Source organism: Euleptes europaea, chromosome 16 (genome assembly GCF_029931775.1).
Source record: "Euleptes europaea isolate rEulEur1 chromosome 16, rEulEur1.hap1, whole genome shotgun sequence".
In the NCBI taxonomy this organism is placed as follows: domain Eukaryota; kingdom Metazoa; phylum Chordata; class Lepidosauria; order Squamata; family Sphaerodactylidae; genus Euleptes; species Euleptes europaea.
In genome coordinates this window covers 22,134,901-22,162,585 of record NC_079327.1, presented here as the reverse complement: position 1 = coordinate 22,162,585, position 27,685 = coordinate 22,134,901, and the positions used below count along the sequence as shown (strand labels likewise).

General features: G+C 46.3%; 1 protein-coding gene across 1 annotated transcript in view; it reads right to left on the bottom strand.

Moving 5' to 3' along the window:
• PCCA (propionyl-CoA carboxylase subunit alpha) overlaps positions 1-27,685 on the bottom strand; it is a 306,082-nt gene that overhangs the window by 202,251 nt on the left and 76,146 nt on the right. The window contains exons 7-8 of the mRNA XM_056861686.1: positions 19,581-19,712; positions 12,995-13,031 (exon numbers count right to left, since the gene is read on the bottom strand). Coding sequence (XP_056717664.1) covers positions 12,995-13,031; positions 19,581-19,712 — 169 coding nt within the window. The remainder of the gene's footprint in view (positions 1-12,994; positions 13,032-19,580; positions 19,713-27,685) is intronic.

Below are 27,685 nucleotides of genomic sequence, written 5' to 3'. Positions count from 1 at the left end.
CACATACACGTCACACAACATACAGAGTCTAGGAATCAAAGAGAGGAATAGAGACTTTTGCCATGTGGCAGGCAGAGGAAATATACTGCACCTCTCTTGCAGATTAGTTGTCCGTCCTGAATTCCATGCAGCTTTGGGGGATAAAAAGGGGACAAGGGGGGGGCTAGGTGTCCAAGCATGAACACCCCCTCTGGCAGAGTGCCAGGCAGTATGGAGGGGAAGGCCCAAGGGAGAGAGAGATCGAATGGGCTCAGAGCACCCCAGTTATACTGTTTTTCTGGGGGCGGGGAGAGGGGTTTTACCCCTCCTAGGTTCCCAGGTGACAAAGGATTAAGCTGTGGGGTAGTGAGAATTTGGAAATCTATTCTGATTCCAATGGCTTTTGCAACTGGAACTTCTCTGCTGACGAGATTAGCATTCAGGAACAATGGGAGCGATCTGTGCAAACGTCCTGGGGTCGCTGCTGCTGAGGTGGAGGAATGAGTCATCAGGATATCTGGATGGCTGCTGATGATCCATTAAGCGGTGGATGTTGCAAGGGGGGGGTGCTTGACACTGATTTCCTGACATTCTGCTTCTCTTGACATGGCTGCAGCTGGAATAGAGCCTATACAGGAACATGGCTTTCACTAGAGCAGGATACACAGGAACATGGTTGCCCTCTGGTTTGCTGGAGGGACTACTTTGGCTGCTGCTCTTTGACTGCTGGTTTCGAGGGATGAAGAGAAGTCCTTTCCATGGCAGCACAGGCTTGCCACTTGGTCTGGAGAGGCTGCTGCACACACCTGCCGGGGTTGCCATGACCAGTCCAGGAGATTGGCAACCCGTTAGGCTACAGTTCCCCCCCTTGTTGACGTCGACACTTCTAGTGGAGATGTCAACACAACTGGAGAAGACGACCTGGATACTTGCTTGAAGACCTTGATTGAAGATGCATAAACCTGAGATGCACAAGCCAAAGGGGTCTGGGAACCATTTGACTAATCTAAAACCAGGCCAGGTTAAAAAGGGGACTGCCTATGGAACTCAGTACACTTTAGAGAGGAATATGAATTCTTGAATTTGCAAGCCTATTTTAAACAACTACATTGGATGGCTCAATACAGCAGGTTCAATCTTTAGTACATTCAATACTGATAAATAGCAAATAAAGCAATGCTCTTACTAAACTCAAATTACATTTCTAAACTATGAAACTAAAATCTGGAATGTAGATATCATACAGGCACTTAATGATTAAAGAATAACATGGTTAAATATTGTGCAAAGAGAAAAAAAACCTTGGGCATGATTGCCAGATGTAAAAAGGAAAAAAAAAACTTTGCACCTTTTAAAGCTATAGCAAAAGAAATAGTGAGATAGACCGCTGGTGATTTGCTGAAGGTGCCTTGGAAAAGGAAAGAATAAACCAAAACATCACCCCCCCTGGAGTCCAAAAAGAGCTCAAAGTTCTACAGTCAGGGAAGGATTAAACAAAATCTTAATGGTTGCTTTCAACCGGCTGGAATTGGCTCTTCTTCTCAAGGTAGGTTGGCTCGGGCACTGCACCTCTCATTTTCATTCTTGATCATATGCCTTGCAAGAAAACGATTTTATTTGGAAAAAATAAAGACTTAAACCTCAAAGAAAATTCACACGGAAAGTGCATGTCTCTAGTTGTAGGGGACTAGGGTCTTATGCTTGAAAGGTTACTACACAATGATATAAAAACATATGGGAGATTCACAGACTTAAACTAGGCAAAACAAACATAGTGGCTCCAAGGGGCAGTCCCTTGCAGCCTATATTGTACACATTGAAGAATACACATATGAAATCACCCCTCTCCCTCCTTGGTGGGAGCAATCAAAGCAGTGGCTGCTGGATCTTGGACGTTTTCCTTGGGGCATATCCAGGTCTGTCCAGGAGGTTGGCACAAGAGGGAGCCCTGGATATAAATATCAGCACAGGGTCCCACTTGAACCCGTTACGGCAATACATAAATACGAGGGTTACACAGAAACTGACTGCTATATGGGAGGGGGAGACACTTGGTTTTAAAGCAGAGATCCCGTTTTTAATCATGCCCTGTTAGCAAGGAAAGTTTTCTTAGTTGTTCCCTTCCCTGTGCATTCTCGCAAGCCCATTGTTGACTATCCTCCCTCCTTTGGCGACCTTTGGGGCACCTTGCCCGCAGGCTGGCTGCAGCAGGATTGTTGCTAACCAGGAGTCTCCTGCCTGGAGGAGGCATAGAGGAACAAAGGAGGAGCATACAGCAGGGAGTTCCAGCAGTAGTTTCTGGTGCTCGGGAGCAGAGGCTTGCATACTTAACAATATTACTTAGACACATTGATGGCTTGGGAGGTGCTTTGCGCTAGCATTGCACCTTACAGCAAGGCAAACAATTAAAAAAAATCATTGGGGTGGAGAGAGCTGAATGCAGTCAGCTCTTCCGGTAGGAGGGGCCCTTGCAGGGAGAAATCTAGTCAAAAGGGGCTAGCAGGCATCCATACAGTATCCAGCAGCTGCTGCTGAGAGGAGTGTTGCAAAGCTAAAATAGAGCATGAAGACATTTTGTTCCTCTTTCCCTTGTTTCCCAGGGGAGGGAGTACCTGGTTGCTATTAGGTTTCTTACAAAGCAGGCAGGTATTCATATGATAGAGACAAGTGGCGTTTGAGCAAGTTAGAAAATATCAGGGAGCAGCCTTCTGTAGGCTGCCATTAATAACCAAAGACAGTACACACATTGTAGTATGCATAGAACATTGAGGTTTCTTAAAGGAAAGTTGAACACTGTAAACAGAACAAAATTGGTGGGGGGTACTTTTCTTCCCGGTTCTCCTGGTTGGTTGGCATGGATCAGAAAACTGTTAATGAATACCATGCAATGTGTAGGAAGAGACCCTTCCATTGGCGGTTTGCTTCTCCACCCCCCCTTCATATCCCAGATAGCCTTGTTAGCATGCCAGGGAATGAAGAAGCTAGGTTGAAACAAACAAAAATCAGGGCTTTTCAAAATTCTCAAAAATAAATTCAAAAACAGAAAAAAGATCAAAATCATACAACAATTCAAAAGAAAATGAACCCAGCTCAAAATCTGATATTTCTCTCTTAAAAAAAAAAGGTCCAAATTCTAAAACTTCAAATCAACTTCAAATCGAGTAAAAACTTCAACTCAACTTCAAATCAGGCATAAAAACTTCAAAGATTTCTCAACTTTATAATAAAAAATTGATTATCCTTTAAAGAGTTCCAAATTCAAAAATAATAACAGTGGTTAAAAAATAAAAAGTAGATTGGATATCTTCTAAAGTAGATTGGATATCTTCTAAAGTAGATTGGATATCTTCTCCCCCCCTCCTTTCCTCTGAATGCATGAGGAGGAAAGGATTGTTTCCGTGAGGTGCACCCCGCGCCAGAAGGCTTTGCGGCACCACTGGGCATGTGCAGAGTGCACTTTGGAAGCCGGGGTGGGTTCCAGTTTGTCTAAAGAGTGAGGGGAGGGAGAGCAATGGGGCTTCTCCTGTTCCTAATGAGATTTTGGTGAGTCTTGATACTCAGGGGTTATCCACACAAAAATCAAATTCAAAACTGTTTACCAAATTAAAGCAAAAATCCATCTTTTAAAAATAGAGCACCTGGGTTTCACGTTTAGCGAGGTCCTGGTGTGAGTTTACTAAAACTGAGCAAATCACAAGGTTCCTGCAGGGGGAGGAATCCAAAAAAGGGACACAAGGCGATGGTGCCTTGGTGCTTGTGCAGAGCGCACTATGTGCATTGGAGGGGCAGAGCACGCGGGGCTCTCCCCTTCATTATTCACTTTTCACATATTTACAAAAGGCAGAATCTAGGTTTACAAATATACTACCATTTACTAAAGAGGAGACTTTTACTGCGCAGTAAAATTAACTTTATATGTATTCTACGAGCACATGGAAATAATTTTCTCTTTCTTTCCCAGGTACCTTGGGAAAGCATTCATACAGACACACATGCTATTTTCACTTGCAAACATACAGGCACTTGGGGAGGCGCGCTCCCTTGCATATTTCCATTTGGTGCCCCATGCCAATTTTGCGCAAACCGCATTGTACTTTTGGGGAACCAAGGCAGATGTTTCTGTGAGATTGGCCGGATCTTCACAAAAGCATGTACCCTAAATATCGATTTATCATATTTACCACACACGCAACTCTATTTCCTGTAGGAGAAAAACACGTTACATAACTATCCTTTTCCTGTGCCAGATAGACTTCTCTGACCCATGGAGGTTTCATTACAACTGCACATCATGACATACAAGAAAACTGCAAACTCTTCAAATAGAAAAATCATTAAACTAAAGGTGATCACCATGGGGTACCGGATTATAAGAAATATCTGCAGATTGCTAGCAATAACACAACTAGATCGATTAGGTCAAGATAACACAGTCACACTTTCAAGAAAGGTACACACTTAAGAAAGAAACACAAAATTAGAGAAACCAAGAAGCTGTTCCACTAGGGTGCTTGTTTAGAACAGCTCTATAAATTTGTTTGCTGCAAAACAAAGTTGAAAACATTTGAACTATCAACAATAACTTAGAATGAATTTAAAACGTTAGACTCAAAGTAAAAGGATTAAAGCAAAATACAACACATGAGGTATTAGCTTCTTTCAGAACACCTATAAAATAAAAATCATGGCACACGAACTATATTCCTAATGAGGTTGCATCTCTGTGCCTACACAGAGTTCCTTTTAGAAGACAGGCAGAGGAGTCTGTGTATATCCAAGTGAATTCTGTAAAGCAAGGGTTAAATAAAACACAAATTCAAGACTTTGCCATGTTTGTGGTGGCTTCTTCCACCAGGGCTGTGGTCCTTTCCATGTATTGAGTGGGTCCAGTAAGAAAAAAGGTGTGTTCTGGACCTGTGCTTTCCAGCCTTTCTCTTGCACTAAGGGTGAATAGCTCTCCCAAATATGCTGCTTCAGTCCTGGGAGGCTCTGAGGCATAGTTTTTGTGTTGGTCCTTGAAGGTTCCACTTTGCATCCTCTCCCATTTAGGCTTGTAAGGTTGGGAAGAGGAAGAGGCTGACTTGAGTCAGAATTCTGGTCTGACTGAATGGCTGGTTTGGGCTTAATTTTCTTTTCCAGGGCACTTGGAAGTGAGGAGCCTGCCTGAGATTTGCCAGGCAGTCCTTTTTCTTGCACGACTACCCCTGCCACTGGAAATCCTGCTTTTGCTTTGCAACCTTGTAACATATTTGACTCCATTTCTAAGTAGGATTTCTCTAGAGTTTTTAATTTGACTTCTGTGGTTCTATGACACTCCAGCACACTTTGCAGTTGTGATTTTAAATTTTCAGTTTCCACTCGGTTCCTTTCTAGTTGGAGGTTCATTTTGTCAAAGTCAGTCTGGAGTTGCTTGGTTTTAAGAGCAGCTTCTGATTCCTGATTTTTCTTGGGGAGACTCTCAGTCTCCAGATCTCGCTCTTTGTTAAGCTTTGTCAATTCCTGTATTTTATTTTCCCTATGGGCTAGTTCCAATTTCAGAGCCTTGTTCACTTCCATAAAGGTTTTTAGCTGGTTCTGGGTTTGAATTAGTCTTTTGATTCTGTCCATTCCCTTAAGGGGAAGACCTTTAGTGGTAGGGTCAGTAGTTGGAGCGGGGCTGTCTAGATCAGCAAGAGCGCGGAGTAAGACCGCTGTGGGCTGCATGCAAAAGCTCTCCATGTTTGCCCCTCTGCTTCGCAAGCGACCCCATGCCATTAATCGGAGGGGATCCTGACCTGCAGCGGAGGAGGGCTTATACACAGAAGACCTGCGTTGCTGTGGGAATTCTGCTTTGTGCCCTGTCTCTGCAGGCAAGGAGGGAGCGTTTGGAAGGGAGTTGGCTGGGCGAGAGTCGCCTGTGGGGTAGGGTTTCCGAGAATGGAAGGAAGAAGGCTGCGAGTGTTTAAAACGCGAGCCTCTTTCTCTCCAGCCTCGGCTTGCCCCATTTCCCTGAACATGGTTCCAACCTCTCCTTTGTGAACTCTGCGGAGCCTGATCTGGGCTGAATTGAGAGTGGGGGCTGTCATTGGAATAGGTGACTGCCTGGATTTGTTCTGGAGGGAGCTTTTCTCTCTCCGCACATCGGGCTTGTTTTATTCTCAGAAGGTTAGCAGCCTCCCAAATCTTCTGTTCTAGGTCTCCCCAAGCTGCATCACCTGCAGATAGCAGACCAGCCGCAATTTTAGTATCAGGGTCTAGACTGGCTACTAGGGGACCTGTGAATTTCTTATTGTTGAAGTCCGGGTTCCCTTGTTGATCATTAACTATTCCGGCTAAACGAGCTAGCAGCTGTTTGCGTATCACATATGCCTCTGCATCCTCTCCTGTGGCTTGGTGCTCTTCCCAAAAGAGAGCCTGAATGGACTGCCCTGATTTCATGAATTCGATCACTTCTGTCATCCATTTAACAGCTCCCTTACCGCTCAGTTTCCTTGTGGAAAGAAATGAGCTGAGCCTGGCTTGCTCCTGCAATGGGGTGCATTGAAGTGCCAGGGAGGTGAGGTCAATACTATCAGCCGTAGGATAGGTGGAAGAGACTGATGCAAGCCATTGAATGGCAGTTTCTCTATTGAACGGTCCCATATGTGAGGATATTGCTTTTAACTCCTCTACATTCCATCGCCAGGTTTCAAGGATGGCTTTCTTAACTGTCTCTTCTTCTCCTGTGGTAACTTGGACCGTTTTGGCCAGTACCGGCTTAATAGGGGGTCGGGGGGTGGCTTCTGCAGCACTTTTCTCTGGGATTACTGGGTACAAGGGCATTTTCTCTAAAGTCTCCGGATGTACAGTGCAAATCAATGCACTCTGGAGATCCAGTTTAGCCTTAAGTGCGGCTATTTCCTCATGGCACGCCTCGTGGGAGACGGCTTCATATTCCTTTTTATTTTGCTCGGCCAAGTAGTTGGCGGCTTTAGCTGCTAGATCTAGCTTTTCTTGGGTCTCCTGTAGTTTCTGAGTGAGCTGTAGGTTTTGTTGGACAAGATTTTCATTCTCCTGCCCTAACTTTATGGCGGCTGCATTGGCTGTTTGTTTGGCAAGGGAGAGGCTAATGTTGTCAGCTGTTAGTTGCTGAACCTTGGCAGAGAGTTGCTCTGCCTCATCGTATGCTCCCTGGGTGTCCTTAATCATGGTCATGCTTTCTTGGAGCGCTAAGAAGATACCCCAGGCAATGAGCCGGTCCTTCTTGGAGGAGGACGGCTTTTTCTTGTCAAAGAGGGATTGTAAGGTCTCTCTTAGGTTGCCAAGGGGGTCCGGGCTTTTAAAAGCTCTTTCCTCCCATGGACACTCCCCCTTCTTCACTAGCCATTTCTCCAGATATGGAAGGCCAGTGTGTTTCTTCATTTTGTGTTCCATTGCGAACATGCTTGGAATTGGTACCGTCCCTTATTTTTATTTGGGACTACCTACACTCGTGGTTCTTTTTGCTTTTAAAAGCAAGCGATAGAGTTCTTCTGGGTTTGGGTGCTCACTTACAGGTCACTAGGAACCATTCAACCTAACCGTGGTTCCCCTGGGTCCTAGTGTGCCTGACTGAGAGCGGGGTCTCGGGATGGGCTGTGAACGTTCCTGTGGGGCACGTTCACTCTAGTCCCGGGTGTTTCAGGCTCGACCTACGCGGTCCTCCCCTGACTTAAGGTTGGGATCGACCTGTCCTTGGTCCTCTCCCCGTTTCCCTCAGGTTCGACCTACGCGGTCCTCCCCTGGCTTTTCTGCACGGGCTCTGCCTCTCGCAGCTCTCCCCAGCTTATTTTAGGATTGACCCTACGCGGTCCTCTCCTGGTTATAGGTGGTGGGATCGGCCTTTCGCGGCCCTCTCCCAGTTTGTGTCAGGTTTGACCCTACGCGGTCCTCCCCTGCGTCTTGAGAGACTGGGTTTGGCCTATCGCGGCCCTCTCCCTATTTTTCTTCAGGTTTGACCCTACGCGGTCCTCCCCTGGATTTCTATGTGGGATTGACCCTACGCGGTCCTCTCCCTGTTCTCGCTAGGATCGACCCGTCCTCAGTTTTCTCCCTAAGCTCAAAGTCGGATTCGCCTGACGTCGGCCCCCTCCTGACTTTTCACTAGGATAGACTCGTCCTCAGTCTTCTCCCTAAGCGAGACTTCCCTATCCTGGGCGCTTGTTACTCGCCCCTGACTCTGATCCTCGTCAGGACCTGAGTGAAAGAGTTTACAGTAGGGCTTGGCTTGGCCCGAAAAGGAGGCTTTTTGGAAGCAGCTTTTTGAAGAGGGCTTAAAAAAAAAACTTCCGTCAGAGGTTCGGAAGGTGTGTGTGTGTGGGGGGTTTCCTATCGAACGAGTTCCTGAGAAGGGGAGGGGATATTATATTTGCCTACGTGTAGGTGCAGATGTCTACGTGCAACCCTACTCTGCAACACACCACCCAGATAGCCGTTCAAATGGGGAGTCTCCGGAGAGAGGTGGTTCCCAGGGCTAAGCCGTTCAGTCCCCTTTGCGTTGCTGAGAAGATAGCTCAGCTGGCGGCTGGACTTAGGGCTGAAAGAATGAAGGGGGGAGAAGCCAACCCACAAGATAGCGCTCGCTAGAGCCACACACACATACACGCACACTCTTCCTTGCCAAATTTACAAGGTCATGGACTTTCTCCTACGTCTGTGTGCCTGAAATGCTCACAGGGTTGCCCCGCTTTCTCCACCAGTAATCTGTTAGCCAAAATGCCCGGTTATGAATTGTTATATGGGGAAATTAGCGAATCAATAACCGGCAATGGGCATAACTTGAGCTGGGATGCAACCTTTATCTACCAGAGTCCATACCATGACCAGTAAAGAGGCGGAAGCAATGGAATTAGGTTAAAAGGATTTTACTCAGATTATATGTTCACACGCACATACAAAACTACACATACACGTCACACAACATACAGAGTCTAGGAATCAAAGAGAGGAATAGAGACTTTTGCCATGTGGCAGGCAGAGGAAATATACTGCACCTCTCTTGCAGATTAGTTGTCCGTCCTGAATTCCATGCAGCTTTGGGGGATAAAAAGGGGACAAGGGGGGGGCTAGGTGTCCAAGCATGAACACCCCCTCTGGCAGAGTGCCAGGCAGTATGGAGGGGAAGGCCCAAGGGAGAGAGAGAGCGAATGGGCTCAGAGCACCCCAGTTATACTGTTTTTCTGGGGGCGGGGAGAGGGGTTTTACCCCTCCTAGGTTCCCAGGTGACAAAGGATTAAGCTGTGGGGTAGTGAGAATTTGGAAATCTATTCTGATTCCAATGGCTTGTGCAACTGGAACTTCTCTGCTGACGAGATTAGCATTCAGGAACAATGGGAGCGATCTGTGCAAACGTCCTGGGGTCGCTGCTGCTGAGGTGGAGGAATGAGTCATCAGGATATCTGGATGGCTGCTGATGATCCATTAAGCGGTGGATGTTGCAAGGGGGGGGTGCTTGACACTGATTTCCTGACATTCTGCTTCTCTTGACATGGCTGCAGCTGGAATAGAGCCTATACAGGAACATGGCTTTCACTAGAGCAGGATACACAGGAACATGGTTGCCCTCTGGTTTGCTGGAGGGACTACTTTGGCTGCTGCTCTTTGACTGCTGGTTTCGAGGGATGAAGAGAAGTCCTTTCCATGGCAGCACAGGCTTGCCACTTGGTCTGGAGAGGCTGCTGCACACACCTGCCGGGGTTGCCATGACCAGTCCAGGAGATTGGCAACCCGTTAGGCTACACCATGTTGCTGGACGCTCTAGCATTCATTAGAAATTCTATGGTAAAACCACATCATTTTGGATGAATGCTAGAGCATCTAGCCATGCAGTGACATCACTTCCAGTTATGTGCTGGAAATAAGATCATCGCCGCACCAACTACCACTCCAGGCTCTGCATTATTCCCAAAACATGCGCCAGAGCAAGAGCCCGCAAGGGTGGGAGTTCCCCACCCCCTCCACAGAAATGGCAACCCTACTTCTCAGCCAGCCCAGCATGAGAAAGTTAACTGTCCTGTAGATTAGACATCAGATACGCTTAACAGAGTATTAAGCTTTCATGTTTCTGACTCTGAATATAGTCTATATCAAAATCATAGTGGAAGAACTCTCCCTTAAAAATTAAGCTGGAAGTTTTAATGCACATTTCTATATATTTGTGTCCTAAGTGAGAACATTCAGAAAACATCAGTGTGTTAAACAGACCTGGAAAACTATTTAAAGATATGCAAAAGGTAAAGGTCCCCTGTGCAAGCACCGGGTCATTCTTGACCCATGGGGTGATGTCACATCCCGACGTTTCCTAGGCGGACCTTGGCTGTTACCGCACTAGGTATTCCCAGCAATGCATCAAGAGTTTGGAAATGATATAAAAAACATCGCTTTAAAAGGGTTTTTGGATGCCAAGGCTAAAAAATGATTGGAAGACGTCTTCACAGCTAAAGGGGCCAAACAAAGTGCGAACAATATATATATATATTTTTTTATTGCTGGGAATATCTAGTGTTTACGGAGTTTTTTGCCAGTGCCTTCCCCAGTCATCTTCCCTTTACCCTCAGCAAGCTGGGTACTCATTTTACCGACCTCGGAAGGATGGAAGGCTGAGTCAACCTTGAGCTGGCTACCTGAAACCAACTTCCGTTGGGATCGAACTCAGGTCGTGAGCAGAGCTTGGACTGCAAGTACTGCAGCTTACCACTCTGCGCCACGGGGCTCTTATGATATGCTATCTTAAAGATATCTGTTTCGGTAGTTAATATTGTTTGTTCTGCTTCTGTATGTCTTGTGGGCCGTAATAATGATTGACTGACTGACCTGAAAAAGTAGAACTGTGATTTCCCCCAATCAAGCTAGAAACACCACATACAGTGAAATCCTAAACAGAGTTGCATCCTTCTAAACCCATTAATTTTAATGGGCATATGAAAGTGTAACTCTGCTTGGGGTTGCACAGGCAGTTTATGGGTCCTTGTCTAAAGTGAGGAACAAAAGAAGATGAAAGCCCACACAAGTTTTTATAACGAGTTTATGGGGGTTACCGCACTTGTATTCCCAGCGATGTATTAAGAGTTTGAAAACGTTTTTAAAAATACTGTTCACACTTTCTATGTATTCCCACCAATGTATTAAGAGTTTGAAAACGTTATAAAAAATACTGTTCACACTTTGTTTGGCCCCTTTAGCTGTGAAGACGTCTTCCAACCATTTATAAGCCGTAGTATCCAAAAACCCTTTTAAAGCGATGTTTTTTATAACATTTTCAAACTCTTAATACATCGCTGGGAATACAAAGTGCGGTAACCCCCTAAGTTTACAGAATGACACTTCATTCTGGAAGGGGGTGGCACCTACTTCAGCAAGACAATGAACATGTAGGAGGAAAGGCAGGGTTAGAAGGATAAGAATACAACAAATAGTAAGCCAAGTTGTTTTCCGTTGCCCCAGAAGGTCGGACCAGAAACAACGGGTTGAAATTAAATCAAAAGAGTTTCCATCTAGACATTAGGAAGTATTTTCTAACAGTTAGAGCGGTTCCTCAGTGGAAAAGGCTTCCTCGGGAGGTGGTAAGCTCTCCTTCCCTGGAGGTTTTTAAGAAGAGGTTAGATTGCCATCTGTCAACAATGCTGATTCTGTGACCTTAGGCAGTTCATGAGAGGGAGGGCATCTTGGCCATCTTCTGGGAATGTAGTGGGGGTCACTGGATGTGTGTGGGGGAGGTAGTTGTGAAATTCCTGCATTGTGCAGGGGTTGGACTAGATGACCCTGGTGGTCCCCTTCAAACTCTATGATTCTATGATTCTAAGATCTTGCTGTTTATCAGGATGCAATCTTCGAACAGCCATTCCACGGACAATGAAAAAGGGGACTATAGATAACTCCTACAACCTACATAGGAAAACGGGAAACACTTGCTATGCACAATACCCTCCTGTAGTATACCCAGCCAGCCAGCAGCACTAACTTTATGCAGCTGCATTTTAAGAATCAAATCCTGCAGGAAGTCGCTTGTGAATCAAGCTAAAGGATGCATCATGCTGTAAGAACATTTGTATGAGAGGCTCCAGAGATCCTCAGCATGCAGTAACAAACCATCCAAAAGAAATTTTTGGGGAAATGATTTGGAAATATCTCCCTTTAAATTTACTTATTGGCATGGTTCACTTTTGTATTGGTTCCTTTCACCAGGAGTTTAAAGCATTAAGACAGGTAAGTCACACAACCCCCATTTTATCCTCACACACACACAAAAAAAAAACCCAGAAAGGGAGATTAGTTGGGCTAAAAAAGTTGCACTAGCAAAAGGGTATTCAATGAGCTTCAGAAATGACATGATATTAGAAATCTGTTTCTAAAATTCTACCCACTACAGAGCACTAGCCATGAAATGAGGCTAGTTCCTAAGTTCATCAAATAAAGGGAAACGGTCATATTGGCCAAAATTTAAGGCCAGAATCCAAAGAGCTTAGACATTCCCTGAAGAACTCCCCTTGAAAAGCTGGCATCTCTAGCTCCCATAACTGAAACTGGGTTCCCCCCCCCCAAAAAAAAATTTCACTGATTTGTCTTACATCATTTTTGAGAAAAACAAGGCAGAAAGGCTACAACGGAAGCGGGGGGCAGATTAAGCTGTGTGGTTTGATGGACTTCATGTAAAAACAACATAGTTCAAATGGTATTAAGAGAAGCATATCTTTATTTATGCCTGCTCTTCGATAAAAGAAGACTGACTTTGTCTTGGCACCTTACGCACAAAGACTCCTTTCCACCCTCTGCTTTTAAGAAGATCCTGATTACTACCTCTCACATCCTGTGTGCAATTTGAGTCTGAAGTCTACTTATATATCTAAAAAATTAAGATTTAACTAGATTTAATGCTCAGATTTTTCCATTCCCAAAGGCAACCAAGAATTTAACAACATTAAAACACTTGTTCCATCGGGACTACTTATTACACAGTTAATTTAGTCCAGTGTCTTCTGAAAAGCATACAAATCTCAGCACAACCAATTTAAGAACTTACCAATTTCCCTCGCAATTCTGACAGCTTCATCTGCATCCTGTAAAGGCAGGAAATTAGACCCAACATTAATCCCATCAGCGACGGCACATGTCTCTAGGGCAGCCGTATATTACACTACTGTCTCCTTCGATTCATTTAATGTTTGATTTTACAACCTTCTGACCCACTTCATTCGGAGGAATGTAAAATTAATACCATAAGTGGAATGTAAATTTTACTTCATCGCTGCCTAATACTTAGGCTCTAAGCGGTGGAGAATCAACTGACAGGAAAACAAATCAGCAGGACTACAGAAGGATTTCTCAAGGCGTTAGAATTTAGGTTACGGGATTTAGACGGTTTCGCCAAGAAGTACATATCAGAACACTGTAACACCTCAACTGCCAGCTTCCTGCCTCCTCAGGTACATGTGTGTTGTGTTTTCCTGGATACAGTCAGCAGGGGGAGTTGATTCTCTATTGTTTGGCTAAGCTTCAGGGTTAGCACAATTCTTACAGAATTCATTGAAAGATCCAAACGTATTCACAGGTGTCTTTTCTTTTTAAGGCAAAGGGAATTTTTAACACATACAACACTTCAAACACACACGATCTCTAATAATTAAATAGCCGGAATTTTAAAGGTAGTAAGCAAATGACTACAGTCACTACCTGTTATATAAGGTAACTAACATGAGGCTTTGCCACATGGGTGGAAAAATATATCAGTAAGGATATAGCTGTCAGATAGGACATTTTGGAGGGCTTTCCTTCATAGGGTCGCCATGAGTCAGAAGCGACTTGACAGCGCTTAACACACACACACAAGGATATAGCAAACATGAACAACAGAGCCATCTCTTGCCAGCCTTCATACAAACTGGGATGCACCTGGCACAACACATCAGACCCCCTCTCCCACAAAAGGTTACACACAGGAAAGGGCAGAATCACGCAGGTGATCACATTCTTTGCATGAGGAAAGTACATTATTCCACTTCTGACGCTCTAGCTAAAAGGAGCTTAGGCCATTTATGTATGGGAGGTTTTGCCTTGGATTTGCCATTCTCCAGATGCACATTTTCCCCTTCCGAATTCTCAAAACTCTGCATGGAGGCTTATTGTTGAGTTTTGAAAATTCAGGTGGGAAAAATGTGCATCTAGAGAGTGGCAAATCCAAGGCGAACCCTCTCATGCATAAACGGCCTTAGATAGCAGAGCTGGGAAAGACCACTGCCTGACACCCTGGAGAATGGCCGCCCATCGGACCGCAAACTGTGCTGAGTCATCTTTCTGATGGTGTAGGGCAGCTTCATATATTAACTTTAGGGGGGGAAAGATACGCAATATTCTAAGCAGAGGAAAACAGCACCGCTCACACTTTTCCTGGTGATTACTCAATGAAAGGTTGTGCATGTGTGTGTGTATGTGTGCCGTCATACTTATTGACCTAAACCAATTGTCAAGAAGTTAACTTTCCCTTCACCCACATGCTATGTTTCCATTACACATTGCTAAATGACATTATGCTTTGAAAGTCCTCCCAAAATGTGTTAATATTTACATTACTCTTGACTCCTTTTAAAATTGTGAGTATGGCAATAACGTCTAGAAACCTCCGACTGCTAAATGTGGCTAAATCTATGGGGGCTAAACTCAGGAACATTAAAATGAAAACTGATATTTTTAAGCATCCAAGGCCTTTTCTTCACACACACACACAAAACACAAGTTTCAGGCCAAAGCTTTCTCTTACCTAAGACAGCAAAGCAAAAACACTGGAGGTTTTCATACCTGCTAACTCCCCCCTCCCCCAAAACACAAACCCAATAAAACAAAATCCTCTTAGTACCTACTAAGAGCCCAATGAAGAATAAGGAAGCTGGTACAGGAAGTTGTCAGAAAATTTAATTTCCTTTCATTAGCTAGTCTGCTCCACAAATCGGGGCTTGTTAAGTTCAAAGCAACCCTGAAAGCAACATCAGTTTTTAAGTCTTATTTTTTTACTTGAAGCAGGCACATCTGTTAATGAGATTTCCCAAACAACAATTGTTTTTTAAGGCACAGATAAGTCTACAAAAAAGGGAGGAGAAGAAAGAATAAAAATCAGGGTTTATTGTTTTATTACACCTCTGTTGCTTTCCACAATCCTGCAACCTACACAGCCTCTAAGTTTTTGCTCAGAGGGATAAAAAAAAATGCATGAAAAGGGTCATTTAAGAATGTTAGTGGTTTCCACACATTGAGTCTGAAGGTTCTTTGTTCCTGTCTGTGACAGTTATGCGAGAATACTTCCCCTTAATAGCCCTCTCTGTCAGGAAGTGTTAAACCTGCCAAATGCAGACAATTAGAGCCTCTTGAATAAAATGCAGGAAGAGTGATGACTGATGAAGAGCCTCCGATTAGAAGCAAGGAGGAAACTTTTACATTTCTTTTCTCTTGCAAATGCAGGCAGATATTTGCTAAACAGAATTTTAATATAAAAGCAACAAAGGAGGTCATTTTCCCTCCATTTAGTTTACCTGCAAACTGGTGCATGCAGCAAGCCCCCCCACCCTTGAAAGAAAGCTGCAAATTATCCAAGACAACTGACACTATTGTGCTTTTTGAACCACCCCCTCCCCTCCCCAAAAAAACTTTTAAAAACATACAGTTTACAATTTTGCTACCTGGGGGGGAAATATCAAAGCCAATGGAGAACACTTAAGGAAGCCCGTTTTAACTTGGGCATCAAATGCATCCACTTTTGCGGAATTATAAATGCCATCTGTCTCCTGTCAAGAGCGTATGCATGACAGTGAACACTACACTGGCTTCTACGTCTGTGACAATAAACCTCAACAGGACACGGTTTCTGTGACAAAGTAGTCACATGCCACCAGTGCTAAGGAAACAGCATAGGCAGTAAGCACTTAAAACCAGCAATTATTCCTTTTTAAATTCCAAAAGAACCCATACTATTTGTGAAAACAGTAAATGCTCCAACAATGAGCACACGCCTAATACCACTATAGAGTTATTTGTTGATATATATTTGACCCTTTACAATCTTTTAAACCAAGTTGCTGAAATATCTCCTATTTGTTTTAGTGTTCAGACAGATTCTTAGGACATTTTTGACGAACTGTCAGCTTTAAGCGAGCTGTGCCTTTCTTTGGAATAAATCTGGGGTTCAAAGAATCACTTTAGACATGTCAGAGGGCTTGCTTCCAAACGCAAATTCGGACTGCACCTTTCCCCAGAAAAACTGGCCCCCGTGTGAAAGCACAAAATGAGATTGTCCTCGGCTTCCAAAATTGATCTCCCATGCAACAGAGGTGGGTGTTGTTCTAAAAGCAGAAGCCCAAGGAAACCTAAGCTACAGTGCAGTAGCTGCATGTTTCCATGGATCTTGGCCCAAATATACATTTGCATTTCAACAGTTCAGAGGACTTAGGCTGCAATCCTAACCACACTTACTAGGAAGTATGTCCCATGGAACTCAAAGGGATTTACTTCTGTGTGTGCGTGTGCTGAGGACTGCACTGTAAGAGCCCAATCTTAATGGGGGTGGTGGTTAAGGAGTGCCCAGGGACGGCGCAGCCATGCCACCCCCAAGCAGCTTGCTGCTCAGTGCAGCAAGCCGAAAAAGCAATTTTGAAGAAAACCCCGTGGAACTGTCCACGGAGTTCCACGAGGGTACGCCTGCCTTTTTGCAGGCGTTAACTTGGCACTTACAAAAAGGGGCGTTCCCGGGCTGAAAGGGCTTAGGGAGCTGACTTAAGTCAGCTCAGCCCCAAGGAATGCCCCCTTGGACGCAAGCCTCTGCACCGGGAAAAGGTTGCCGGCAAGGCTGCACCGGCGCCAGAGCATGGCGCTGCCACCCGGCTCCTCAGAGCCAGCGCTAGTGCCCCTGCGCCAGTGTTCATGCCACTTCAGCCAGTGCAAGTGGTATTAGTGCCAGCAGAGAGGTCATGCCAGCTCCTATCCCCTTCCCCACCCCCATTAGGATTGGGCTGTAAGTCAATGAAATATAAGTCAAAGAAAGAATGAATAGCTAACATTCTCTTCTCAAGACCCATTCCTGTCATCTGCAAGGTTGCCAGGTCCCTCTTCACCACAGGCAGGAGATTTTTGGGAAGGAGCCTGAGGAGGGTGGGGTTTGGGGAGGAGAGGGACTTCAATGCCATAGAGTCCAATGGCCAACGCGGCCATTTTCTCCAGGGGAACTGATCTCTATCGACTGGAGATCAGTTGTAATAGCTGGTACCTGGAGGTTGGCAACCCTAGTCATCTGCTCCCAAATTAATAAATATTGCAATTGAACATGCTTCTACGATCCCCTTCCAAATGACTTTTGTTTCTAAGTATTCAAGCCAAGACTTCATTATGTCTGTACTATGGCTTACTTTAAAAGGAACTCAGGGCGATGTAGGAGTGTTATTTTATTTTCACAACCAACAGATAAGGCAAATGCAGCTGAAAGGGGTTGTCTGGTCCACTGCCTGTTTGTCAGTTTCATGGCCAAGCAGTGACTTGAACTTCATTTTTTTTTCAATCCAAGTGTGACTCCCTACATACTCCCTACATAATCAGGATACCATACTGAATTAATCACATCAAGAAAAGTCACTGAAAACTCACATACTGGGTTGCCAGGTGCCCGGTGGTGGCGGGCAAACCCCAGGCAATTTTCCCCTTTGCCCGCCGAGCAGCTGACGGTCAGCGGGCAAATGTGCACGTGCATACACGCCGCTGTAGGTCTCGCCTCGAGAGGGGCCTTATGTCACTCAAACTAAGAGTTTGAGTCGCATAAGGCCTCCTGCAAGGTGGGACTTCCCGTTGTAAACCGGAAGTGACACACACACGCATCGGCGCGTCCACACGTTGCTGCGCAATCCTGAGCTGTGCCTTAAAAGTCTCCCACCGGAGGAGAGGTAGGACCTGGCAACCCTGCTCACATAGGACTTCATATTGCCTGTAATACAGGTAAAAGGTCAGGGGCAGGCCTCTTCACCAGCCTATACATAAGTGGTGCTGGCACACCCACATCTGCTGGGTGCAATGCCCACAGTGAACACAGATGGACTGATCCTCAGACTACAAAGCTTTTTAATATAATGCTGTCTGCACAGAACTTCTCTATATGTGTAGCTCTTGTTGGAATAATACACAGGGACAGTTTAAACTGACATTTTCCCTATTCTTGTTCACTTTTCAGCTCAAAAGTACTAAAATAGCTTTCTTGAGGACACCACATATGTAACCTAATGGTTTTTGTTGCTCTTACTTTGTGCTGTGATCCTCACTCATTGATACATACTTCTGTCTCTTGCCCAATCCAAAGCCTTGCCTAGTCCCTTGGTTTTTCTTGTTATATTCCCCCCCACCAAATACTGTTTTTAAAACCAAAGGTCACTTCAAATGTTGTAGGGTGGAAAATGGGTGTTGACTGGTTTGGAAACAGACAATTTTTTCCTGACATGTGACTGCAGATGCACAAATGCTGAGAAACACTTTAATGAATAAATAATACTGTCTGCAATGAATACAATTCCACCCTAACATCCCTCCCAAAAAAGGAGAAGGAAGTAGCAGATTTAGAAATGCCACAATTTGCCTCAAAGTACCCAACTGCACATAGATCTAGGATTAATAGAACAAGACAACTGGAAACACGTCTTCTCACCAAAACATGGTGAGCTAACATCCCTTTGAACAAAACAAAGAGAGCTTACAGTGCAGACACAATTTTAGGAAAGAACTGTAAATCTTGCAAGGAGATACAAAAAAAGCCTCTTCCAGCAGCTATAGTCTGCTGACTCATTAATATGGTAAGATTTATTAGCAGCAAAGATGACACGGAAGTACATTTGTATTTCCAAATCCAGCTCTTTCAGACAGGTTAAGAATTAAGAAATTAACCCCAGAACTTTAGGCACTTATATGGTGAGGAAGATTTGACTTCACACATAACACAGTGGTCAAAGACATTTTGCCCAGGCCTAAGTAGCAAATGTCCCATCCTGCTCTCCTAACCTTCTGTCATACTTTAGAGGTCCCTCAAGACAAAGACGAGAAAGCTCAGCTCTCTTACTTTACCCTGATACTGTCTTTGAATAACTTCTTTTCATTTTCTCATGACATTTAATTCTACAAAGAACTACTGCAAGGGGGGGGGGACACACTGTTGCAATGAAGGCAAAAACCAGTCTCAAGGACAAGGTTCCTACCAAGGATAACAGGGTTATCAACCTCAAGGTGGGGCCTGCAGTGCTCCTGGAATTACAACAGATCTCCAGACTACAGAGATCATTTCCCCTAGAGAAAATGGAAGCTTTGGAAGGCAATCTCTATGGTATACCATAGAAATGGAAGTGCCTCCCCAGGTACCTTCCCCAAAGCTCCCGAAATGTCCTACAAAGCCAGAGTTGGCAACCCTACTTGCAGAACACAAAGACATGCACTGCAATACCCCAAGGTCTTTGCAATATACAAACACTCTAGCCTTTCAAACCCCAGCTACCAAAATTTTGGGCATCTTGGTAGTTCATAATAATGCTCAAAATGCATTCCTTATAAAATGAAAAACAAAATGGGAATATACATTTGTGTCTTCAATTTCTTACCTTGACCACCCCGTCAAAGCCAGGTATTGTGTTGACCTTTGCATTCTTAGCTAAGAGTTTGCTTTCTATCTTGTCCCCCATCGCTTGAATAGCGTGCATGTCTGGCCCAATGAAAGCGACACCTTCAGATTCCTAATGGGGCAAAGAAGGCAAAGGGGTTTTACTCACATTAACAATGAAATACTACGATGAAATTTCATTCAGGAAATACCCCAAATTTATGTAAGCAACATAACTCAAGCCACTACATTAAAGATGTATATGAGCTTGTTAAGCCTGTATGGAACACAAGCTCAAAGCTCCTATAATTACTGTTTGTATAAATTAAAGCCAGACCAAGACAAAATTGCCAAGAGCCATAAAGTATTTCAGCTAGAACATTTGCTCGATCCCTTGAGTGAGAGAACGCTAGTTAACTCATGACTCAAAGAGCCACAAGTGACTTACAAAGGTATGTTCACTAATGTATAACGCAGTTCAGGATTTCATTTTCCATTCTTTAAAGCGTAAGCCTCACACAAAACGGAAATGAAATTCCTCTTAAAGGCGTTCAAGACATACAAGATGGACTTTTAAAATATTCCGATACCACATATGTAATAAAACATATATCTGGAGTCCATCTTTCAGACTAGACATGCTTATTAATGGAATCTTACAAGTTTTACCGCAGGACAGCATAATATCCTAAAGTGATGATTTTTTAAGAAAGAAAGAAAAAGCCATTTCCTTGCAACATCTGACTCAGTATTATCCACAGTGTGTAAGTTATCGTCATCATTCTCATTAAATCTTTTCAATATATCTTTCTTTTCTTTTTAAGATTTCACTTTCCACCCCACAGTAAATTCCTCCTGTTAAAAATTTAATGTGGTAGGTAAGGAGTGGTAAGAGCAGTGATGCTTGATTGCGTGTGTTTTCTACTCAATTTTATTTATTTATTTCCTTCGTTTATAGTCCACCTTTCTCAATGAGACTCCAGGTGGATTAAAAAGTATAAAAATCAATTTGGTCAGGCAGCATAAGCCAGCAACGCAGACAAAAAAAAACCAGTCTAAAGCATGGCATACCACAAACAATTCAGAAAGTGTATTACAGTGCTGTATCGCATGGCAGGGCTTTTACGCTAATCAAATAATAAAACCATTTGCCATACTTTGGCATCATCCTGTATTATCATTAAACTAAACATCTGCAAAAATAATACTCTGAGTTCAACTTATTAAATGAAGTGCCAGGAATAAAATCCATAATATCACCAATGTATGTCTCAACATTTCCCAAATCCCCACATCTTTACTCATGGTTGAATGCACCATTAAATGCTGAAATGTCTTGTGTTTGAGGTAACGTAGTTCTGTCTATAGTTTGATCAGCGATTCACACATTTTATTTTGCAAAAATTCTTATTACACCTTTCCGCCTCACAAGGGCAACCATGGTGGCTAACAAATTAAAACATAAAACTACATATTAAAACCAACAAAAAGACTTTAAACAATTTAAAATAGAGCCAAAAAATACATACAGGGTCATAACCACAACAATTAAAACATTGGACAGGATGGAAGGACCACTGAGGGAAACCTAAACAAAAGAAAAGGTCTTCACCCGCTGAGGGAAGATGGCAACAGAAGGTGACAGAACATGCAAGTCAACACTTAATACTGAGGCCATCTATCAAGTTCTGAACTTGATAAACTTGCTGATTAACGTACTCCTGTAAATTATCCACTTTGAGTGAGAAAGGTAGTCGATAAATGAAGTAAATAAGTAAGTAAATAAGGAATAAACTGGAAATAGTAGAATCTTTTTTCAATGGCAGAGAACAGCTTCACTGTAGCTTTATATAATGGAGCTTTATATCATGGATATCCAACGAAGTCATAATGTTTGAATTGAAACTAACTTCGTATTAAAGTGGAGAAGAGCGCTGGCATGAGAGATAAGGGTGGTACTAGTAATTCGCATTCAACAAACCAAACATCCAGCTAAGTTATCTTCAGACCTTCTAGTTTGTGCAACTTTATTTTATGAGCCTGCTTGACAAATAACCCTTCCACATCTAGCTCAGATTCTGTAATGTGCTTTAAAATGCATATACAAGTGTTTTAGAGAACACAACACAACATGGTAAACAGGCTGCTCACCATGACTCCACACGAACCCTGAGTGCACCTATGAGTATTCCCAGCATACCCTACAGCTGTTTGATTTAAAGGAATGGGCAGAAGGGATGAGGGCGCTCTCATACCTGCCACATCTTAATCTACTCATTAGAAAAATGCCAATTTCCCTGGAATACAGTTTTCAGAACCACAACATTAACAGATTATGATGACCACATTTTTGTAAATATTGATTTTGCAACTATTAAGTTGACTTAAAAGTCTGCCCTTTTGGGTCTGCAGTAAACAGCATTTTGCTATAGTTGTTAACAAATTTTGACTATTATACATGCAATGAAGGAATCTAAATTCAACACTGCCTAGAACTTGGGGGGGGGAGCAGTGCTGAAAAACCGCTGGGACACCCCACCTTTGAACACCATAAAGAAGGAACAGAAGTACAAATGGGAAAGTCTGTACTTTTTCTCTCTCTTTTTTTTAAGATTTCAATTACACATAATTCCAGACTGAAGAACATACAAATAGCCACAAAGTACATTAAAATGCACAAAACAAAAAAGAGCCTGCTCCCATTCGACAAAATATACCATAAACTTCATGCAGCATTATAGGCACTGTTCTTTCCCAGGACATCTTAAAAAGTGCCTCTAACTTAGTATGAAAGACTAAAGACTGAAAAAGTACTCTTTAAGTAATAAGTTTCTTGGTGGTTTTACGTAGAAACAAAGTGAAACATGTAAAGAATTTTCTATAGATGTTTTTCCATATAGCATTTCTTCAGTTAGTGGCATTGAAATCAGTCATAGGTTTTACATGAGAAAAGAAATCTGTGGAACTAATCCTAGAAACCTCTGTTTTCCTGCATAACACCTCCAGGCGACAGAGGAGACAAAATGCTTCATTTGCATCCTTAAACATTAGAAACTGAGAATGAACCTTTTCATCTGCAAATGTTATTGCATCTACATTTCCAGAAGAGAGCCAGAGAGGGAAAAAAGGTTAAATAGTCTACTCAGGTTTATGTTAACTCATCTTTTTTTTAGCACTACTAATCAATACAAAGAGAGGAGAATGCAGAAGCTTGAGAGCCTCCGCTCTTTTCTTCTTCAGCAGTTCAATTGCAGTTTGGAAGAGGATATTGCTGTTGATTGCATGAAGATAGAGAGAGGAAGTCAGGTACACACTATAGGAAATAGCAAACACTAACTAGTATAATTCTCAGTTTTTCCAGTCTTATGGTTTAGAAGAAGAAGTGTTGGTTTTTATATGCTGATTTTCTCTACCTTTTAAGGAGAATCAAACCGGCTTACACTCTCCTTCCCTTCCCACAACAGACACCTTGTGAGGTAGGTGAGGCTGAGAGAGCTCTAAGAGAACTGTGACTAGCCCAAGGTCACCCAGCTGGCTTCATGTGTAGGAGTGGGGAAACCTACCTGGCTCTCCTGATTAGAGTCCGCCGCTCATGTGGAGGAATGGGGAATCAAACCCCATTTCTCCAGATTAGAGTCCACCACTCTTAACCACTAAACCACACTGACCGTTCTTCCTTTTTTGCAGATGAAAAACTAAACCAAGGCTAAAGCTCAACTTCTTTTCTCTTTGTAAAGCACACTGATGGCTATAACACGTACAAGGTTCACTATAGTGGAAGATGTCCATGCTCTGGTCACATCCAGGTTAGATTAATGCATTGTGCTTTATGTAGGGGGGACCTTTGAAACTATCCAGAAAATGTCAGTTGATCCACAACATGGCAGCCAGGATACTGTCAGGGACAGGGTACAAGAATCGTAACACCAGATCTGCACTGGCTGCCCATCTGTGTCCTGCGCCCAGCCCGTCCCCGGGCGGCGCGGACTCGGCCCCCACCCCACCGCTCGCCGGGAGGCCGGGAGAGCCGCGGGCCGGCGCGGGCTCGGGCTCCACCCCGCCGCTCGCGGGGAAGCCGGGGGGAGCCGCGGGCCGGCGCAGGCTCGGCCCCCACCCCACCGCTCGCCGGGAGGACGGGAGAGCCGCGGGCCGGCGCGGGCTCGGCCCCCACCCCACCGCTCGCCGGGAGGCCGGGAGAGCCGCGGGCCGGCGCGGGCTCGGGCTCCACCCCGCCGCTCGCGGGGAAGCCGGGGGAGCCGCGGGCCGGCGCAGGCTCGGCCCCCACCCCACCGCTCGCCGGGAGGCCGGGAGAGCCGCGGGCCGGCGCAGGCTCGGCCCCCACCCCGCCGCTCGCGGGGAAGCCGGGGGAGCCGCGGGACGGCGCAGGCTCGGCCCCCACCCCACCGCTCGTGGGGAAGCCGAGGGAGCCGCGAGACGGTGCAAACTCGACCCCATCTTGGCGCCCCCCCCCAGCCCCGAACCAGCTTACCTGGGACCCAGGAGGGACGGGAGGCCCCAAGAGCCCGGCAGAACGGGGGCAGGACAGAGAGGGGGGGTGGAGAGCGAGGGAGGGGGAGGAAGAAGCCGGGAGGAGGATGGCTGGCTAGGACGGGCTAGAGAGCTGTAGCCCAAAATCCTGGCAGACTCAAATGGGGAGGGAAACTCAGATTCCCCGGCTGAGTGGTCTGAGGCCAAAGAAACACCACAACCGCGAGTAGACACTCAAGCCACCCCCCTTGGCTCCGCGCTTCCGAGCCCGGGGCGTGACAAAGTGGTGGAGAATGCGGGCATAGCGGAGGGGGCTAGCGCCAAGAAGCCCCTGCCCCAGATACCCGCACCCCCAGGTTGGCGACCGAGTAAGCCACTTTTGAGACCACCCCGCTTCATAGTGACGGCAGCAACCCCTCCCGCCCCCATGGAACCTACGGGGACTGGAGTTGCCAACCCCACCGAGTTGGGGACAGTCGGACAGTGGTTGGCAGAACAACAAGGCCGCCTGATGCAGGAAATGATGCAGCAGCAACAGGAGGCACAGCTACGCCTCATCAAAGAGATGTCTTTACAACACCAAGAAGCCCAGGCGGCTCTAATGAGAGATATGTACAAGGCTTTTGAAGCCGGCCGGGGAACCTCGGGAGGGGCCAACCCTGACGGTACACCGGGGCGGATGCCACCTATTCCTTTGGCCAAATTAGGACCCGACGACGACATTGACGGCTATTTAGACGCGTTTGAGCGTACCGCGGAAGCTTCCGGGTGGCCCAAGGAGAGATGGGCTTTCATTATTGGGCCCCAGCTGACCGGGCCAGCCCAGGCAGCGTTAAGGGCCATGTCAAAGGACGACAGTGCCAGCTACGACCGGTTAAAAGCCTCCATCCTGGAGCGATATGCGATTTCAGAAGAGACCTACCGACAACGCTTCAGGAGCATGGCTTGGAAGAAGGGCGAGCCGCCCAGGGCGTTTGTCACGGCCTTAAGGGACGCTGCCTACCGCTGGCTGCAACCCATGACCCCGGGAGAACGAGCCATCAGTGGCAAGGTGATCCTGGAACAGCTGATCCAAGTGGTAACCCCACGAGCGAGGGAATGGCTGCTGTGTAATAAACCTAAAACCCTCGAAGAAGCCATGACCCTGCTGGAGAACGTCGCCGCGGTAGACCCCCGAGATTATGCCAAAGAGGGCGTCCGGGCGGATATGCGAAGCCTCGGAGGTGTTGGCGGACTTCGGGGAGGCCGGGCGCGGCTAGTCCCTCGGGCTATCCCCGGAATGCTCAGTCGTCCCCGGCCGACGTCAATTGGGGGACCACACCCCGGACTTGGCAACCCCCCGGAAGGGCCCAGGGGGTCAGCTAAAGATGAAGGAGCACACGGAGAAGCAAAAGGGCGGGGTCCCTGTTACACCTGTGGGCAATGGGGCCACTTCAAGAGAGAATGCCCTCTCATGGAGTGTGACCTGGGATGGGAAGAGGCCATGCACTCCAGCGTGAAACAAACCAAGCGACCTCTGCCGTTATTGGCCTGGGTATCCATTCGGGGAGAGCCCGTGCAAGCGCTGGTAGACAGCGGATCCTCTATTTCCATGGTCCGGGAAGACCTCGTCCCAGAAAACCTGCCAGTGGTTCGAGTGGCTATTGTCTCATGCTTCCACCAACACCACGAACAATACCCGGTGGTGACGGTGGGACTAGAGTGGAAAGCCCGTTACTACCGGTGTGACGTAGCCGTAGTAAAGCAGTTACCCTACCCACTGTTGATCGGGCGGGATGCCCCTTTCTTCTCAGATGTACTCCGGACCCTAGGAGGAGACGCCGACAGAGAGACGAAAGAGGAAACCGCGGTTGGAAGCGAAGAGAGGGAGGAGAGCCCGGGACCGTCGGCCGGTAGGCAATCGGACGAAGACGAGGCAGGGACGGCGGGGAAAACCCTGGAGTGGAAGGGAGACCCAGCGTTCCGACAGGCCCAACAGCAAGACCCGACCTTACAAGCACTGCGAAATCTGGCGGCCGTGAGTGAGGGGCAAGTGTTAGACGGGAGGAGGGCCGAACGGTGGCCACATATAGAATTACGGGGAGGTAATTGGTACCGGGTGGTACGGGAAGCGGGACAAGGCCGAGGGCAGTTGTTGGTGCCACAGGGGTATAGAGCAGAAATCCTACGACTGGGGCATGACCACTCCTGGGCGGGCCATCAGGGGGTGAAGAATACGCTTTCCCGGTTGTTAGCTCGGTTCTTTTGGCCGGCCATATCGCGGGATGTGAAAGCCTTCTGTCGCTCTTGCCCCCAGTGCCAGCAGTGGACCAAACAAGCCCCTGCTAAGGCCCCCCTTCAACCCTTACCAGTAATCCAAACACCGTTCGAGCGGATAGGCATGGACTTTGTAGGTCCCCTGGCCCGTACCGCACGAGGGTTCCGATTCGTGCTAGTTATCGTCGATTATGCTACTAGGTTCCCCGAAGCCATTCCGTTGAGGACCATGCAGGCGCCGGGAGTCTGCAGGGCATTGCTCACCTTGTTTGCCCGGGTGGGATTGCCCAAAGAGATCCTGACCGACCGAGGGGCATCCTTTACAGGGGCCATCACAAGACAGATGTGTAAGGCATTGGGGATAAAGCAAATCTTCACGTCAGTTGCTCATCCCCAGACCGACGGGCTGGTAGAACGATTCAATAAGACGCTCAAGGGAATGCTGCGCAAGTTGGCCGGAGATCGACCCCAACAATGGGATTTATATCTTGACCCAGTCCTGTTCGCCGTGCGAGAGACACCCCAGGCGTCCACCGGATTCTCCCCCTTCGAGCTCTTGTATGGTCGTAATCCTAGAGGGATTTTGGGGGTGGTAGAAGGGCAGTTGGCTGGACGAGGACCCCCTGAGGAAGGATGCGAGGCACCCGAATATATGAGGCAGTTGCAGGAGCGGCTTCACACAGCTCGGAAGATGGCCGCCTCCAATCTTCGGGAAGCCCAACAAGCCCAGAAGGCCTACTACGACCGGACAGCCAAAGAACGCGGCTTACAGCTGGGTAGCCAGGTCCTGGTCCAAAATCGAATCTTCGGGCCAGGAGCTGGGACTCCCTGGCAAGGGCCGTTCGAAGTGACGAAGGTGATCGGGCCCTATACATATGAGGTGCAATGCGGGCCCCACCGGAGACAGAGGAAACAGGTGCACCTCAATGACCTAAAAGAGTGGGTTCCCCGCACAGAGGACAACCACTTATGTGGGGTCAGTGAGGAACCGTTGGAGTTGTCCGAAGGCGAAGTTCCCTGGAAACCAGATGACGGCACAAGGCCCTTGCCACACATAGACGAAGGCCTATCCAGGGGACAAAGAGCCCAAATGACAGAAGTGCTCCTCCACCATCATCCAGTCTTTTCACTGACACCAGGATATACCACAGTTGTCCAACATGCGATTCGCACCGCGACCGACACGGTCGTCCGAGCGCCTTGGAGACCGATCCCCCGGAAGCGATGGGAAGCGGTAGAGTCGGAAGTCAAGAAAATGTTAGAGATGGGAATTATCGAACCATCTCGGAGCGCGTGGCGCAGCCCCATAATATTGGTGCCCAAGCCAGATGGCAGCATTCGTTTCTGTATTGACTACAGGGA